The sequence below is a fragment of the Orcinus orca genome, chromosome 15 (assembly GCF_937001465.1).
Source record: "Orcinus orca chromosome 15, mOrcOrc1.1, whole genome shotgun sequence".
NCBI classification, from domain to species: Eukaryota; Metazoa; Chordata; class Mammalia; order Artiodactyla; family Delphinidae; genus Orcinus; species Orcinus orca.
The window spans coordinates 55,038,088-55,057,040 of record NC_064573.1 but is presented as its reverse complement, the minus strand read 5'-3'; the positions used below and the strand labels follow the sequence as shown (position 1 = coordinate 55,057,040).

At 41.4% G+C, this 18,953-nt stretch overlaps 1 protein-coding gene across 1 annotated transcript; it reads right to left on the bottom strand.

Annotated features, from left to right (window-relative positions):
- Window positions 1-4,080: 4,080 nt before the first annotated feature.
- On the bottom strand, window positions 4,081-18,919 carry LOC117203706 (60S ribosomal protein L31-like). Its single transcript, XM_033439356.2, has one exon. The coding sequence runs from the start codon at window positions 11,138-11,140 to the stop codon at window positions 10,835-10,837; it is 306 nt and encodes a 101-aa protein (XP_033295247.1). The 5' UTR covers window positions 11,141-18,919; the 3' UTR covers window positions 4,081-10,834.
- Window positions 18,920-18,953: the final 34 nt, after the last annotated feature.

Below are 18,953 nucleotides of genomic sequence, written 5' to 3'. Positions count from 1 at the left end.
CTTTTTTTTATTGTTGATTTGTGTTCCACTGTACAAATGCTATACACATTGTTTAGCCATTCACCTGTTGCTAGTCACTGGGTGGTGTTTCCAGTTTGGAGCTGTTACAAATGGTGCTGTGAATGTCAGTTTACAAGTCTGGTGTGGACACAGGATTTATTTCTCTTGGATAAGTACCTCGGGGTGGTATATCCTGATACGGAAGGATATCCAAGGTATATGACTCATTAAAAAATAAATATAGCATGAATACTTTGGTCTCACTCATGTACATTTAAAAAATACACATGATTTTATATATGTTTCAACACCAACTTCATAGTTTGGCTGAATTCCAAAAGGAGGGCTGTTAAAAATCAGTATTCAGTTAAAACTAAGACTGGAACAGATTATACCATCATAGAATGAACTTCATTCCAGACTTATTTTTACAACTTCAAATACTGTTAAAACTGTACTAGTCACATCTTTAAAGATTGCCATCGTGGTACATGAACAGTGGTTCCACAGCATGGTCAGCTGGTGAGCAGCTCCTGTGGTCATTGTATTGCACATTTCCAACAGGTAAATAGCTCTTTCAACCAGCATCTTTAATGACATCTTTCCTTCCCTCCCCTCCTTCGTTCCTCCCTCCCTCCATCCCTCCCTTCCTTCCTTTTTTCATCACAGTAGAATACAATTCAGGAAGTCATTTTTCAGTAACATGCTTTCTAGAAGGAACTTTGTGCCTAAGATTCATAGATTGGTCAACTTTCCAGAATCTTTTTACTTCAGTTATTGAAAATGGTTGGCAATGAATAGGAGTTATTTCAACAAGCTTCTGTTTAAGTTTTTGAGTTCGATAGACTTAAAGCTGTAAAGGATTGTCTTCTTAAAGTAGTCTCATAGAATCTTTTTAAAATGGTGGTAAAACACACATAACATAAAGTTTACTAGCTTAGCCATTTGTGTAAGGATACAGTTCAGTGGCCTTAAGTACATTCACATTGTTGTGCAACCATCACCACTATCCATCTCCAGAATTTTATCATCTTGTAAAACTGAAACTCTGTAACTGATTAAACAATAACATCCCAATCCTCTTTCCTCACGGCCCCTGGCAACCACGGTTCTACTTCCATCTCTGTGAATATCTCTACTCTAGGGACTTCATGGTATAAATGAAATAATACAGTATTTGTCTTTTTGTGGCTGGCTTATTTCACTGAGCGTAATGGTCTCAGGGTTCATCCATGGAGCCTGCCCTGTTGAATTAGAAGCGTGAGAACAAAATTTGAGGTCCCTCCTTTTTCTTATACGTGTATACACTCTTTCTTATGTCTAAATATATACTTCTATACATTCTTTCTTATGTCTAAATATAGATGGCTATTGTTACATGTGATTTTGGAGTTTTTCTTCTTTGGAAAGTCTGAACTGATAACAAGCTGACATTCTGCATTTGATTCATTTTGAGAAGATGTGAGGAATTCCCAAATGAATTTATTTTTTCTTGAAATGATCATGGCCCAACTGGAATTAAATAACAAATAATTAAAATTCTTAAGGGTTATTTTGTTCATTCACTTCAAACAAGTCTACAGATACTAGAATTTTGATACTCTAATCTCCATTGCTGTCCTTGTATTGATACTTAATTTTTAAATAAACATTTGTGAACTCAAAAAGGACTTTTTAATCTTTCCTAAAGTTATCGAACTCTGTCTTAGTATTTGCACTGATGATCTATTGTCTCATTTACTTAACTATTTGAAAATTCTAAATGATGGCTTTTGTTCACAAACTTAACAGCTTTTACATTGGTTATTTCAACATTTTTCCTTTGCAATGCTAAATTCAAACTTATACTTTAACTGAAAGAATTTCAACATAAAACACTTGGGGTGACAGTTCTCTCTAAATTACATCTAGAATGCTCCTATGTTTAAAAGTGATTGTTCAGATGACAACAATCAATGACTTGCCTTGTGTGGATGGACGGTCTTATGCTGATTAGTTAGCTATGGTGATAGCCTGATCATAGATGGACAACATTTTCCATAACAGGCCAGACAGGAAGTATTTTAGGCTTTGCAGGCCAGTTTCTATTGCAACTACTCAACTCTGCCACCTAGTTTAAAAGCAGCTATCGACAATTACCTCAACAAATGGGTGAGATAGGTTGCAATAAAACTTTATTTACAAAAACAGAAAAGAAGCCGGACTTGGCTTGAAGGTGGTAGATTGCAGACCCCCTGAGGTAGATGCTAATTGATCACGCACAAGACTAAGCGTGCCAGGACTGACAGTAAGTTGGCATTTGACTGTTCAGTCTTCCACAGCCAAAGATGAAGCCAAATAGCAGAATTTGTCAGAACACTGAGACCAAACTGAACTACAGAGCTTCCAGGATATAAACCCGAATGTGCATTACAAAACATTTGGGAAGATAAACAAATAATTGTCGGTCTTAATTTCCTCTGGGAGTGGAAAGGAGGCAGGGGTAGGGAAACTTTTCCTTCTGCTTTTACATCCTTATTTACTCTGTGAATCTTTTATCACGTGTATTTTATTACTTTAAATTTAAAAGACATTTTCCTCACTCAATGATTTGGGATATATAGAATCAGAGTTTGAATCGAACAAATGCTTGCTGTTGTGACACTTCCTTTTTAAGTAGAAGATTAAAATTAGCCGACTTTCTGAAATTCTCCTGTGATGATCGTAGGTGGCAACTCATATCAGGATAATATGACTTAGTCTTTTTTCTGGCACACGGCAGTCATTGCAAGATCAACCTACGATGCCAGTCTATGTGCCTAAAAGGCTAGAAGATGTATAAACAAGGAACGTATTGGACTAAATAATATCAAAAGTCATGAAATGTTTAATTTGATTCATTGATTCTGTGTTTAGTCTTCTCTTCTCACAGTGATCACATTCTTGACAACAGATTTTTTCCAAAAATGACATTATAATTCATGATAATATTGTGGTATGAGGCAGAATATTTATCAACAAACCTTGGAAAAATATTAGTGACTGAAGTGTCTTGAGTACTTATAATGACGCTATGCTAAGTGCTTACCATGGATTATAATAATCAATGCTCACAACATCCTTACAAAGTGGGTGCTAATATTATCCCCATTTTACAGATGATAAAAATGAGGCTTAAAGAGGTTTACATTTTTGTGGAAAATGGTACAGTAGTGATTTCTGAGATTCGAACCTAAGGAGTCTGATTTGAGTCCTTCCTCTTACCCTTGATATATGACCCAACGGGAGAGGATAGAGTGAATCATTCAGAAAACATTTCAACTTGGCCGTGGAATGTGCTCTATGACTTCCCAGTGGGTAAGGAGGTGGGAAGATGACACCAGAGTCACCCCCTACATGTTATTGCCTTAGAATATTGACAAAAGTTGGCATTCCATTTCTGCCCAAATGTCATCTGGGCTCAAGGGGAAAACAGTTAGTACTTTTCAGAGCATCTGTAAAACTTGTTCCGGCTTTAAAATTCACTGGTGTTACGGGACCCGCTAACTGAAGAGTAATTGTCTTGAAAAAAATCAACATCCTCAATTCAATTCCTCCTGTAACCTCAGTGTTCTAATGCAGCAGAAACACTACACGTTTTCTGAAAATGCCTGGGAATGCCAATAAACACAGGATTAGAAGCAGGCTGAACTGGTGTGAGGGCCAGATGTGACAAAGGAAAAGAAACACGCAAGATCAGAAGGAAGTGACAAGTGGCCAGGCCAAGGAAAGAGGAAAAGGAATCTTACTGGCAGAGGATGAAGCAGCATGTGTGGTTGGCATGTGTAGCTGAAAGAGGAACTAATGTGAACATTCTAACAAGGAGGGTCCCTCACATCCTTGCAAGTCCATGTTTGCCTCCGGATGACTCAGCCCATATAAGGATAATATTCACAACCAAGCCAGGTTGCTGCCAGCTAGAGCTGTGTGAGACAGCCAAGCCCATGAGACAGGAAGGTCAAGCCCATGACAGCCCAGCAAACTCTCGCCGTTGTGCTAGAAGGTTCCTCTGTCTTTACTTTTTTTCTCTTTTTGGTGAGGTCTGGCTGAAAACAGAGTAAAACTTGTAAATAATTTACAAAATTTATTTCCATTTTTCTTGTCTGAAGTCCAATTCCTTCAGAGCCTGGCAACTCTATGGTCATCTAATTAATCTGAAAATCCAGCATAATTGATATGGGAATGGTGCCACGTATTGGAGTGTAAACAACACACTTTTCAGAGTTTAAATTCGTCGGAGCTCTTAACCACTGGGCTTTAATGTCTCAGCCATTAAATTAAACATCATGTAATCAGACGACCACGTGCCCACCGAGAATGAAAGCACTAGGTGATATTTTATCCTAGGGCTACCTAGCAGTTGGTCAATGAGTACTTCAGAGCATTCACTGGCAAGAAAGATGGCAAAAAAAAAAAAAAAAAATTATACACACACACACACACACACACACACACACACACACACACATACAGCAATGTGTGGCATCCGATATAGTTCAGTGGTTTCTAGAACCACTCTACATCAGAGTCTCCAGAGGGTGCCTGCCAAGCATATTCCAAGGCTCTTTCTCCAGAGATTCTGATTTGATGTGTCAGAACAGGAAACTGTTTTTAGCAAGCCCCCATGTGCTTCTGGGATTTTGGACTGGCTTTTGAGAATGGCTGTGTGCAATGGATCTTCACAACCTCTGCCCCACTCTTATCACCCAGCCTCACCCAGCCTCATTCCCCTATCCAAGGGCCCTTACTTCTACCCAAGTCAGTCTTGCAGCTGCTTCTCTTCTTGTCTTCCGCCTAATCTAGGCTGTCTTCCATGTCATGTTGGTATGTCCTCCAACTTTACAACCACTGGATATATTCCCTCCTTTCCCTAAAAAGTATTTTTACTGAGTGCCATTGGAATACATTGGGCATAAACTTTAAATGGGAGAGAACATAGAAAAGGGTTGGGAGGGTAAGAAAAATACTACTGGAAAACTTTCAGATTGCTTAAGTATACATTTTTGAAGGAGCATTAAAAGTTACACAACAGGTTGCTTTACACACAATGGACTTCCCCTTCATCCAGATGGCCTGACCACCAGTTGAGAGGGGACAGAGAAACATGGTTATGACATCATGGGGATGCAATCATCAAAATCCAGACTGTAGAGAGCTCCAGAGTTTGCTAGTCTGAGTGTGGTTCATGGACCAGCAGCATCCACTTCACCTGGGGGCTTGCTGAAAATGCAGAATCTTGGGCCCCACAACAAATTTTCTTTTTTTTAAAATAAATTTATTTATTTGTTTGTTTTTATTTTTGGCTGCGTTGGGTTGTCGTTGCTGTGCAGGCTCTCTCTAGTTGTGGCGAGTGGGAGCTACTCTTCATTGCGGTGCACGGGCTTCTCATTGTGGTGGCTTCTCTCGTTGCGGAGCACGGGCTCTAGGTGCACAGGCTTCAGTAGTTGTAGCACGCTGGCTCAGCAGTTGTGGCTCGCGGGCTCTAGAGTGCAGGTTCAGTAGTTGTGGCACACATTGCTCTGCGGCATGTGGGATCTTCCCAGGCCAGGGCTCGAACCTGTGTCCCTTGCATTGGCAGGCGGATTCTTAACCACTGAACCACCAAGGAAGCCCCCAAATTTTCTTTCTAAAGCAGAATCTACTTTTAAAATTAGATGCCCTAGGCGGAGGGTGGGATGAATTGGGAGATTGGGATTGACATATACACACTATTGGTACTATGCATAAAATAGATAACAAATGAGAACCTACTGTGTAGCACAGGGAACTCTACTCAGTGCTCTATGGTGACCTAAATGGGAAGGAAATCCAAAAAAGAGGGGATATATGTATATGTATAACTGATTCACTTTGCTGTACAGCAGAAACTAACACAATAGTGTAAAGCAACTATACTCCAATAAAAATTAATTTAAGAATTTTAAAAATTAAAAATGCATTTATATAAGCAAAAGAAAAAAATCCCCTAGTGATTTGTGTGTACTTTAAAGTTGGAAAATACAACTCTACTGGAAAAGACACTCAGTATCTTTTATAAATAAATTGCAAGAAAAGAGAGAGAGAGATAAGGAGACCTACAGATGAAAAGAGATTAAGAGGTCTGTTGACAAGATGCAATGTGGGGACTTGTTTGGATTTGAACAAACCAGATATAAAAAAATTTTTTGAGATGATAGGGGAAATTTGAACACTGACTATTAGTATGCAATGATATTAGGGAATGAATTTTTTAAAATAAATTAATGGTATTGTAGTTATTAGCAAGAAAGAAGAGGCTTATCTTTTAGAGATATCTACTTTAATATTTATGGATGAAATCCTATCACAACAGGGATTTGCTTCAAAGTAATCCCACAGTGGAGGTTACGGATGAAACAAGATTGGCCATGAGTTGATTACTGTTGTAGCTAGGTGATGCCCACATGGGAGGTTACTATATTATTTTCTCTTTGCAGTGCAATCCTAACACTGAGTACCTGAATTTAGGTTAAATTTCACAGTGTAAGGGCACATTCCTTCACAAGACACCCCCTCACTTCAGACACCAGCCATAAGGTCCAGGGTCCCCAGGTCACCCATGCTCCTGACCACTGGCTACAAATTCACGGGTTTCCACTACCCCCTCAGATTCAATAATTTGCTAGAATGACTCAGAGCTCAGGAAAGCACTATACTTATGATTACAGTTTTATGATAAAAGTTACAACTCAAGACCAGCCAAATGAGGAGACACACAGGGCAATGTCGGGAGGGTCTTGAATGCAAAGCTTCCATGTCCTTAGGAAGCATCACCCTCCTGGCTCATTGATACAGGATTACCAACCAGGAAAGTCAGCAGAGCTTCCATGTGCAAAGCTTTGATTGGGGTTTCATTTTGTAGGCATGATGGATTGAATCACTGGCCATGTGGTTGAACTCAGTCTTCAGCCCTCCTCACCCTCCCTGGAGGTCAACTGTTGGGTTGATATCATGTGGCTCAAAATCCTAACCCTCTAATCATAAGGCTGATCTTTCTGACGTGGACAGCCCCTGTCCTGAGTCATGTCATTAGCATAAACTCAAGCATGGTCTCCGGAGATTATATTATAGGAGTTTGGCCTTACACATTTGCTGGGACTGGTTAAACAATCTCTGTAAGTCTTCTCACTGATACTGGAGCCTGGAGTCTAGATGGTGGGGAGTTACGAAGGGAAAATGGGTGTAAATTGAGGAAGATCAAGAATGTGCTGCAACCCAGGACACACTGAAACCCATGATGATTGACATTGCCCTTCCTCCTGGAACTGAACATAGGCACCTGGTTCAGGGGAAGTAGAGCCGGTGCCGCTGCTGCTTCATGCTGATGAGGTGAGTCAGCACATTGGCAGCAACGTGTGTGAGCTACAGAACGGCTGCCCTTTCCTGTCTGCCTTCCAAATCTCACAAGAATCTCCCTTGGGACCCACCATAACCCAAACTATACATGAAATGAAATTCTAGGGAAAGTAGTTCAGCATAGCCAAATCGATACATTACAAGGCCACCACACCTTAAATAAAAGTAAATATTTGTAAATCAACCAGTGCCTGGAAATAATTGTTTAATGGCCAAGCTACTTCACAAAGAAAACTAAGACAGAATGGTAAACCCAGTCCACCACTGGAAACACACTTGTCTTGTCCACTATTATTCCTTCTCCCCTCTAGTCTAAGAGGATGAGATCTCCCACCTGATCTGGATTCCATCCTTTTATACTCTCCCAAGGATCATGCTTTGTCCATTAACTTCTCAGGTCTCTGGTTGAAACACCTTATGTTCTGACTTGGTGACTTCAGTTTATTAAAAACAATTTTTCTTACGATTATCTAAATCCCTCTAGTAAATACTCTTTCTTTCTTTTTTCACAACAGCCAAGTTTCGAGAATGAAAAGTCTACTGGTGCTATTGTCACTTCTATAACATGATTTTATCACGTTATTTGAGAATATTCAACTGTGCTGTAAATAACAAGGGAATCAAACAAGTAGAATAACAGATGAAACTCATGAAACATATTGAGGAATGATAGCAAATGTGCTAAGTTAGAAATCTGTTAAATATAAATATAAACAGAGCATATGTTTGATAAACATAGACGAAAAGGATGGAACAAACCAGAGCACTACTTGTAGATAGGAAGGGATAGAAGGACCACTTAAACCTAAAACATTAATAAAGCACAGATCATGTATCATCCTTATGCCACATGTAACCTCTGCCCAAGATACAAAGATAAGTCCATAGCTTTTCAGCAACTTATTGGTGAGTTTCAGTTGTGTCCAAGCTATTTGTCCCTCCATCTCTTGGAAGGAGTAAGCATGTGTTGGCTCCAGATACTTTCAGTCTGTTGAGTCCCCTTGCTCACCCTCAACTCTGGACCTTGTGACCATACTGGCAGCAGGGAATGAAGATGAGAGAGACAGACAGGGACAGACAGAGAGAGAGCTGTGGCTCATACACCCAACTTGCACCCTCTCCTCATGGTGATAGCATCCTTCATCTCTTTCCCTTTGTTTCTTGCTGTGCGTTTTAAATTTATTCAGTAAACCTTGTGATTCAAGCATCTTAATTTTTTTTTTTTGGCCACGCCACACGGCTCGTGGGATCTTAGTTCCCCCAGCCAGGGATTGAACCCGGGCCCAAAGCAGTGAAAGTGCCAAGTCTTAACCACTGGACCACCAGGGAATTCCCTCAAGCGTCTTAATTTTTTTTGTTTTTAATAAATTTATTTATTTATTTTTGGTTGCATTGGGTCTTCATTGCTGCACGCGGGCTTTCTCTGGTTGTGGCGAGAGGGAGCTACTCTTCGTTGTGGTGCATGGGCTTCTTATTAAGGTGGCTTCTCTTTGTTGCAGAGCACAGGCTGTAGGTGCGGGGGCTTCAGTAGTTGTGGCACGCGGGCTCAGTAGTTGTGGCGCATGGGCTTACTTGCTCCGCGGCGTGTGGGATCTTACCAGACCAGGGCTCAAACCCGTGTCCTCTGCATTGGCAGGCCGATTCTTAACCACTGCGCCACCAGGGAAGTCCCAAGCGTCTTCATTTTTTCTGAGCCTATTTCATGAACTCTTGGACAGCCTTTCTGGTAGTGGGATTGAAGGCAGGGTGACCAATCTGTTCTGCTTGCCCAAGGACTTTCTCAGTCTTAGTACTAAAAGTCCAGCATCCTGGGAATCCACTCAGTCCCGGGCAAACAGGGACGGTTGGTCACCTGATTGGAGGTAAACTTTGCATCAAATTGACTTCCCACTGCAACAACCTTCTCTTCTCTCCCTTAGGTCCTCAGCAGAGGTGATCTGGTAATCTACTTTCTAACACCACGCTACCAAAAACATTCTCACTAAGATCACTGGTTACTTTCCTTTTGTCAAACCAGATGGACACCTATTTTATTTCATTGAAGCAATGGACATTTTCATTGTTTCTTCTTTCTTGAGACTCTTTTCTCTTAGCTTCCATCACATCTCTTGCATTACCTAGATGCTTTCCAGAGTGAATGTGGCTCAGATGGCCATCAAGCATCTAAAATCCAAAAAGCTCAAAACTCAACTCATTATCTTCTTCCCAAAAGTCTTTCTTCCTGAACTTTCTACCTTTCACTGCTGTATCTCCACCCACCCAGTGACCCAAGTCAGGAGGTAAGTGACCCTAGACCCCTCCCCACACCCATAGATGTGTTCCGTATTGGTTCCTTTAGGGCTTCTGGAACACTCACCAGCTGCAAGGGTCCCACTAAATCAGGTTCCCATGGTATCTATCTGCTTGCACTTTCTCCCTACACTCTCCATCCCAGCTGGCTTTATCCCTTACCTGCCTCTTCTTAGTTAACTTTGAGCTACTTACTTACCTAGGCATTGATCTGCCACGTGCTTGGATACTGTCTGGTCATTTCTTCTAAGCTCCTTTCGGGTAGACCTGCAATGACATCCTAATCCCGTTGTGTCAGGGAAGGAAGGTCACAGAGTTGCCCCTGCTGTTGGTTTCACCTTTGTTCTTCTCTTTTCCTGTAACTGCCACCCCCCTTCACCACCTCATCCCCCCCGTGGCTGAAACGTCACAGAAGCCACTTAACTGGTCTCCCACCTCCAACATTTCCCACCCCAATACCTTCCCTCTACCGCTTTCAATTATCTTTGAAAACGCATATCTTGTTAAGTCTTGTCATTCTCCCACTTTGATCCTTTCAAAAATGCCTTAGCCAGACATGTAAAGCCCCTCCTCTTCCCTTTATACTCCCTACCCTGTCTCAGAGTTTATGTTTCTGCCATGCGGGCAATTTGCGGTTCCTGATGAGCTGTGGTCATTTCTCATTTTATGTTACTATCTCATTGTGAAATGCCCTACACCCCTCACAGCAGCCACTCTCCTGTCACCAACCAGCAATAACACACTCAGTCCCCATCTCCCGTGGGGCCCACAGGCAGACTCCGGCACGCCCGTCCAGTCCCAACTTGGTCACCTATGTGATCGGTACCACCCCTAGTCTGGTTTGGATGCCCTTGTAAATGCTCCTATGTTACCTTGGCCTTAGGTTACATTAACACTCATCAGACTATCGCAATCATATACTAAAAAAAAAAAAAAGTCTATCTTTCCCACTAGATTGTGAACTTCTTGAGGTCTTGCATCTCCAGAGCAAGTTTTCAGCCTATGGTAGGTTTTCCATACATTTTTGTTTGTATGTTTGTGTTTGGTTTTGGCCGTTCTATAACTTTCTTGGCCAATCAACATTTAGTTCTCGTCTACATCAACGAGCTGTAGATTTTTGAAAAGTGGTGACAGGTACATAGGTAACCAATGTTTAGAGCTTGTTTGGTGAATCTTCATCGTCATCATACTTTCTGGACAACGGCCCATGGATACGGTATGGAACATTCCTTATTCCTTTGGCCCAGATGGCTTTGTCGAGCCTAGCATCAATGTGTACATCTGGAGTCCCCGTCTCCTTCATTGCAAATTTCTGGATTTCCCTGAGTGCCCGAGAGGCACGCTCCTTGAAACCTGTTCCATGGAAGCACCTGTGAATGTTGATGGTGTATTCTCTGGTCACCACCTCGTTGATGGTGAAGCGGCCCTTCTTCTCACCACCCTTCTTTGTGGGAGCCATCCTGCCCTGCCTGGGTTGGAAAGGAATCCATACATGTTTATTAAATGAATAAGTAAGCAAGCAACCTGAATAGGTAACTTATATGAGAGATATGCCATCTGCGTTCTGTCCTCTCATTGGTCTATTTGTTCTGCGCCGGCTGCAAAGAGAGAGAAGGAATCATGCTGGAGACCCTGGGAGGAATTGGAGAGAGGCCTAGAACCGTGTCCCAGGAAACAGATGAGTGCCCGTCTAGTGGTGGCAGCAAGGAGTGAACCAAGATGACACAACCAAAGGGTCCTGTGCATCTGGATGTCTCACGTGCCCTGGATGTCTGAGCAGGGGGCAGAAAGAGGGTCTCCACAAACTGCTACTGCAGTATCTTCTTCCAAGTCATTCATTTTCTCAATCCCCACTATTCCAGCCTTAGTTCAGTTACTTCCAAGAACATGGGCCTCCCAGCAACAGGGGAAGGAACGTGTAATCCAAGCCCAAATGACACAAACACCAAAATCCCCACCGTCTTTCCCATAGCACGGTTATCTGGATTCAAGAGCCATTTGCCTACGTGGTAACACATCGTTGGCACTTAAACATCTCTGCAGTAAAACCATAGTAAATATTCAAGCCACATTAATCTCCCTTCAAACTGAGGTGACAGCTAGGACTTTATTCCTCATGCAAAGGGATAAATTGCTTTAGAAGACTACTTTTAGGTGTGCCCAGTCTCGTAGAATATATTCTTTTGTTATGATGATTATCCAATGTTTTAATTTTTAATGGGAAATACAAGCACAAGTTCCAAATTTTAAGAAGAAATTGTTTACAGCGAAATTAGGTCTCCCTCTTACCCCTGGCCCATGGCTTCCAAATTCCCACCTCTACAGCAACCAACTTCCTGTATGTCTTGCCAGAGACGTTTGATGCATTTATGTTGGCATGAATACACCTGTGCACATGTAGAACACACGCATGTACTGAATTGATTTCTCAATAGGGTATGGACTCTATCTGGACTCTGTTTTAAACTGAGGCCACAGATTTCCTTATCCTCTTGTCATTCCTGGCGTCTGTGACATAATGAAGCACAAAGGTTGGGGACATGCACTTGGCCTCACCTGCACCATCCCGGCTGCCGCTTCTCCGCAGTCAGCAGACGGCTGTGGTGAGCATCTCTTCCACTAGTCAGGAGGTAACCCATTTTGCTGCCTACTTCCAATTTAGCCCCAATGCAAAGAAAGTAGGGCAATGTCTTCGTATTTTCTAAATCAAACACATCTTTTCAAATAAGAGAGAAATATGCCACAGAAGAGTTTCAAAATTGAGGTCTGTTTTGAAATCTTCAAGCAAAGCAGCAAAATGATGAAGTTGACAGACATCTGGAACACAGGTGGTAAAAACGAAGAAAATCACAACAAAAACCATATGCCTCAAAAGACGGATCTACACCAAAGAGAAAAGATGAGCAGGAATACTAACATTTTCAACCCCCATGATTGTGGAGGGCATAGAAATGCTCAGTTTTCGTCTCTTTAAAGCAACCTTGCCTGTTCCCTCTTTGTAATAATTGGATTGCATCCATTTACCTTCCATTTCACTTTATTCACTCAGTTCTCAGCCAGCCCCATCAGCCTGAAGGGCCAGCCTGGATGTGCACATCTTTCCATCATGACCATCGTGGGCTGGCAATGGGTTTGCCTTCCTCCCTTCCCTGAGGAGTACATGAGGGATTTGCTCTGGATCAGCCCGTCAACTGCTGTTCACGGATTGCCGGCGCTGCATGGCCAGACTTTTAGATAGAGGCAGGTTCCTGCTCTAGTTGGGTTGACGTTATATAAAGAGGTCGGGGCCGTAGATTCTTTAACAGGGAAAGAAATGGCCAGGCTCACATACAAGGTAGGGGAAAAAAAGTTGCACGAATGTGATACAGTTCAGGAAGGAGATTGTTGCAAACACTTAGAGCTGGAACTAAGACCTGAAATGAGGGGGACCTCTCTGGTGGTCCAGTGGGTAAGACTCCACTCTTCCACTGCAGGGGGCATGGGTTCGATCCCTGGTCAGGGAACTAAGATCCCTCATGCTTCTCGGGGCGGCCAATAAATAAATAAAAATGTAAAATTAAAAAAAAAAAGACATGAAATGAGGGTAGAGCAAGACTGGGACACAAATCTTTCTTGCTTGGGAAGTTTCTCAGAGTCACTGATTAAAATTTGCCATGATTGTTTTTTGAGATTGCTGTTATTCCCATGAATGTGGGCATCGTTCTGTGTTTACAGATGCCTGTCTTTGTACTTACCTTCAAGGTTTGGGCATCAAAGGTGTAAAAATACTGTGTGGGGAAAAGGGAGTGGAAGGGAGCTGAATTCAAGGGCAATTTTAAAGCAAAGGGAAAAGCTCTGGAGTTGGGTAGAGCAGCCAATCCTGCTGCCAGATAAACTGGGTGAGGCAGCGGCTGTGGAAGCTAGAAAGAGCCTGGAGTGGGAGGCTGTGATGCCCCCACTGGCTGCGAAACCGCAAGGGAGACTTTAGGGATGAGGGGGCTTCCTCTTCGAATCCGGGAAGTGGGAGTTTTTCTCTCAAGGCACCTTTCAGCAAGTGGACCCTCCTCTCAACTGTTTATAATCTGGTAGGGACCTGACATGGATAAAACACTGGATTTCTTTCACTGTCCCTAAAAGAAGCAGGAAATCTTGAATATTTTCAATAAAACTTTAAATAGAGGCTTTTCTTTTTCATGTGTTTGCTTGAGTTCTTAGCTATGTGAGTGGTTGACAGGAAGGCAAACAATGGTAGCTCTGAGATGCGAGCGTCACTGTCAGAGGAGGCATTTTTTAGAAAACCATCTTTGACCTCCTCAGTGAGCTGTTAGGACATCAGCTGCAGTGGCTCCAGCATAGACAGAGAGCACAGTTGTGTTGGGATTCTGGCCAAAGGAGAAACCTAACCTTTACTACTCGCATCCAAAGGGCTGGGCAGTATAACACTTATGGCGAGTAACAGAATCAGAATCTCTGTATCACCCGTAACACTCGGACGTAATATCCACTTCCATAAATAAGAACTGAATAAACAGATCACACATAAAAAGGGAACTTGAGTAAAGTACAATGAGCGCAACCTCCTAAATGAGCCATTGTCAATTTACACCCTGATTATTACAAAATGTGAATAAAGTATTCAGATTTATTTTTGCTGTGCTGGTTAGCAACGTCCGGGAGTAAATATGCATCGTCATCATGTTCATTCAGAATGAGCGTCTGAAAGGAAGTACTGTGCACTGGGAACAAAACCAACTGCAGAAGTGAGGCTGGTAAGAGATGAGGTTGGCTTCCTGCAAGGTGCATTGAAACAATTTTTTATATATAAACACACCCATTCGTTCACACCCCAAACACACTTCTAGTATCCTTCTGCCAAATCACTTCGGATCTGCTTCGTTTTGATTCTGATGGTATTTCCAAGACATATATTGAGGCAGGGAAGAGCTGCACTGAGAAACTGTCTCATGGTCACTTGTGTTGAGGCTGATCTTTTTTTTTTTTGAAATAATGTTTTCTTTTTTTTTAGCATATATATATATATTTTTAAATTAATTAATTACTTTTGTTTTTGGCCGTGTTGGGTCTTCGTTGCTGCACGCGGGCTTTCTCTAGTTGCAGCGAACGGGGGCTGCTCTTCATTGTGGTGCACGATCCTCTCATTGCAGTGTCTTCTCTTGTTGCGGAGCACAGGTTCTAGGAGCGCAGGCTTCAGTAGTTGTGGCACGGGGCTCAGTAGTTGTGGCTCATGGGCTCTAGAGCACAGGCTCAGTAGTTGTGGTGCACAGGCTTAGTTGCTCCACGGCATGTGGGATCTTCCTGGACCAGGGCTCAAACCTGTGTCCCCTGCATTGGCAGGCGGATTCTTAACCACTGCGCCACCAGGGAAGTCCCGAGGCTGATCTTAATAAGCTTAGATTGTGTGATTTAATAGTCTATTATGTAAATAGAACTACTACTAGACATAGTCCTCAACATTCTTGAGGTAGTAATAGTATTCATATAGAAAGCATGATTTTACAAAGTATTTCCATCCACAGCCACTGGCTCTGTGCCTTACTCTTCTCATCTCAACAACAGAAGTTATAATAATAATAAGGGCTTACTTAAGATGACCCAGTAAGTGGAGGATTCAGGTCTTACTAGTGCGAAACCTGCGCTCTTACTTGAAAAAAGAAGTCATTACTTCAGTGTGAAAATAACCAGAGCTTCACTGAGATCCTGGCACTTTCAAAACACTCAATAAATATTTGTAAGTGAACGAATGATTGAATGAATGAATAAATGAATGCTGCGTTGTAAAAAGGAGGCCTAGAGATCGTTCCCTGCATTTTGGGGTTCACAAAATAGTATGAATTTCATTGTAACAGACTTTATCATCAATTCTTTCCTTTTAAGAAACAATTTTGACAAAGTTACAGCATTATTGGACTAATGCTCTCTGATTATTCATGCTTTGTCACTCTCAAGTTCACTACGGAATAGGTTACTACAGTACTAAGAATAATAGTGCCATCTAGTGACCCTTCTAGTTATTGTCTCTAAGAGTGCATATGACAACATCGCCTGCTCTAAAAACGATTGACCCAGAGATTAAGTACAGAGTGATGTATGCAATTTGTAATCTTCCCCATTTTTCTGTCCAAGAAAATTTTTCCCAAAATTTCAGTATGTGATAAACTTTCTCATCCTCGTTCATATTTCCCAGATGACAGAGCCTATTCACACCAGATTTTTCAGTAGTTTATATATGTATATTCTAAATAATGTTTATCTTTTAAGACCCTTCATTTTTTTTTTTAGACCTTTCAATTTTGAGATGCAACATTGATGCAATTATTTTTAAGGATAAACTATTGAATATATACATTGATTGTAAGACATTTTGTTTTCAAAAACACTAAAATGTTAAAAAAATTACAATCAAGAAAATTCTTATGCAAGTTATTTATTCATATATATGCTGAATTTAAAACTTCATTTTTATGCAATTATTTTATCAGGAAAGATGATTCATTAAATGTATAACTAAACAATTTCAATTTTATAAATATTAATGGCTTTCATATATATGATATATAGTATATATACATTTATAAATGAGAAAAAGATGTTGATCAGGCTACAGGTATTATCTAATTAGGAAATTATAGGTTTAATGAGAAGCACCCTCACTCAAAAAGCTTAAAAGCTAGTCATGGCTCAGACACTGTGTACTTTATATATAAAGTTGAGCAAGTGGGATAACGTCTATAACTCAGTATTCTCACCTGTAAAATGGGATAATAATGCCTACCTTATCCACGTCCTAGAGTTTTGAGGATCAAATGCAATAATGAATGCTTTTAAAATTCCTGTACAATGGTAAGAAACCAGTGGTGTTACTTTCAATAATTATTTTTCTGAGAGGGCAGGTTCAGGAGCTCGACTGACTGGACTCAAATTATGGTCCCATTGGTTCCTACCTGTGTAACCTGGGGAAGTTACTTCTCTGCGCCTCAGTGCTTTATCTGTAGAACAAGGATAATTAAAACAAAACAAAACAAAAACCTACCTCAAAGGCCAGTAGTGTACATGCTTAGTACAGAGCAACCATTCAGCATAGTTTTAAATACCTGAGTACAAACACACATTCCAATTGTGTTGGCCAAGGCATCAATTGTCAATTTTAGAGATCATTACTAAGTTGTTCTCAAAAAAGGAAAGATACTAAAATAGAGTTTTCATCATCATCAGTAATATTTATTGAACCAGAGAGGAAAAAGGTCCTAGCTGAGTGCCTTATAGTGCATGCTGGATTCCACTACTCTCTTTATAGATACTATGGATGAAACAGAATGGGTTACGTCAGGTCAACACAAGGCATTCAAGAGACAGTTTTTCTTGTTTTTAATCTTGAAAACTTTTTCAACCTCCCAATCTTCTCAAATCTGCCTTTAAGCAGAGCAAAAGAATAAATGCAGTTAAAATGATGCCAGAGAGCTGGTGACAAGAAAAGGCTGGAACAGAGTAAATAGGTCAGGCAGCAGAGCCACCTGTGCGACCATCTGGAGACCAAGCCACCCTCTTGACTTGCCTGGACCATAGTGATAGCCTCCTAACTGGAAGTCTTCTTGCTGCTACTCTTGCCCTCCATTCTATACTCAGCAGCAAGGTTGAGTTTTTAAAACATAATTCACATTTCTTCCCTGCCCAAAGCCCTGATTTTGCACGTAGACCACGCAGCAAACACCATCCTTATGTCCTTCCCTTGAGCTCTCCCAGTGCTTCCGCCAGCGTCTGCCTTGGAAGGACCGTCCCCTGTGAGTGGAACATCCTCCCTGACTTCCACACGGGGACCCTCTTCTCATGATTCAGATCTCACCTCAGAGGCCCTCTCTGCACTTGCTCAAGTTCTGTGTCCCACGATACTTAGAGGTGCCTTCCTCATCTCCCACTAAGGAGCTGAGCCCCAGGAGGGTGGCGTCCTTGTTTGTCCTGCCCCCCCAGTTATCCCCAACAGAGAACAGTGCCTGGCACATAACAGGTAACTGATAAGTATTTGTTAATGACAGTCAAGATGATCCCAGTACGCTTCCCCTTCTCCTTCTACACACGGTGATTCTGGTTTTGACACTGCACGTGACTTTACACTTGGAAGTAGAAAAGGGAGCCAGATGTGGATTCTTATTCTTGTGGGACCTCGGACAGGTGCTTTGGCTGTTCTAAACTTCAGCTCTCATATGAAAAGCAGGGATATTACTTGCCCTACTTACCTCATGGGCGGTGAGGATTAGGTCATAAGTGCGAAAGCTCTTATGAACTGCAAAGCACTTCTCTTGCACTAGACCACGAGAGTGGAACTGCTCTTTTTAAAGATGATGAAAAACCTAGAAAAATTAATTGATAGCAAGGATTTGCCTACCACAGCAAGCTCGGAAGCACAAACGTTAAACGACGTGTAAATGCATCGATTTTACGGAGATAGAATATCAATACATTTAAGAGGGAATAGGTGTTGAACAACGTTGGGAAACTTTTTTTTTAAATGGATTTTTTTCTGTTTTTAGGTTTTTCTCTCCTACTTCTCATATTGCTTGGCCTTGAGGATGTTAAGCGAGCTCATAGCAGCCTTGTCTGTATGGTTTTCAGACCTTCCATCCAGTCTACACTCTACACTATGTGAACCACCTTCCAACTGAAGGCGGTTGGAAGATTATATTGCTTATAATCTTTGGTCCTCTATTTTTCACCTGGATAGAATTTTCTGAAATTCTGTTCCAACAATCAATGTCCCCAAGTTATTTTAAATTTCAATAATGACTACAAAACTATGTTAGAATGTAATGGAAATATCTTGACCTTTTAGGCATTTGGGGCTTTTCAGAGACAGCACGGTGGTCCCAGAATCCTCACTCTGGAGTGGGGTGCCCTGGCCTGGAGTCCCAGCTCTGACAGAGACTCAGATCAATCACTTGACTCCCTGGTGCTCAGTTCTTCCCCTTGAAATACAGGGCTAATAAAATTCTATCCCACAAGGGTGCTGGGAAGAGTCAATGAAAATCGTCTACATGCAATGCTTTACACACTGTAAATGTTCAATAATAACTATTCTTTTCTTCAGAATTTTGCCTCATGTTCTTAGACTCAAATCAGTAAAACATTCAGTGTTTTCTCAGATACATTCTATATTTATCATTCAATAATTTAAACATCTGACTTACCAGAAGCATGAAAGAAACTAAGGTACAACCAGTTTTTACTGTATAATGATGTTATTTAACCTATACTGAAGAACACTGTCCCATACATGTGAA

Excerpts from the sequence above, each read along its gene's own strand:
- LOC117203706 (XM_033439356.2), bottom strand. The coding sequence starts at position 11,140 with ATGGCTCCCACAAAGAAGGGTGGTGAGAAGAAGGGCCGCTTCACCATC.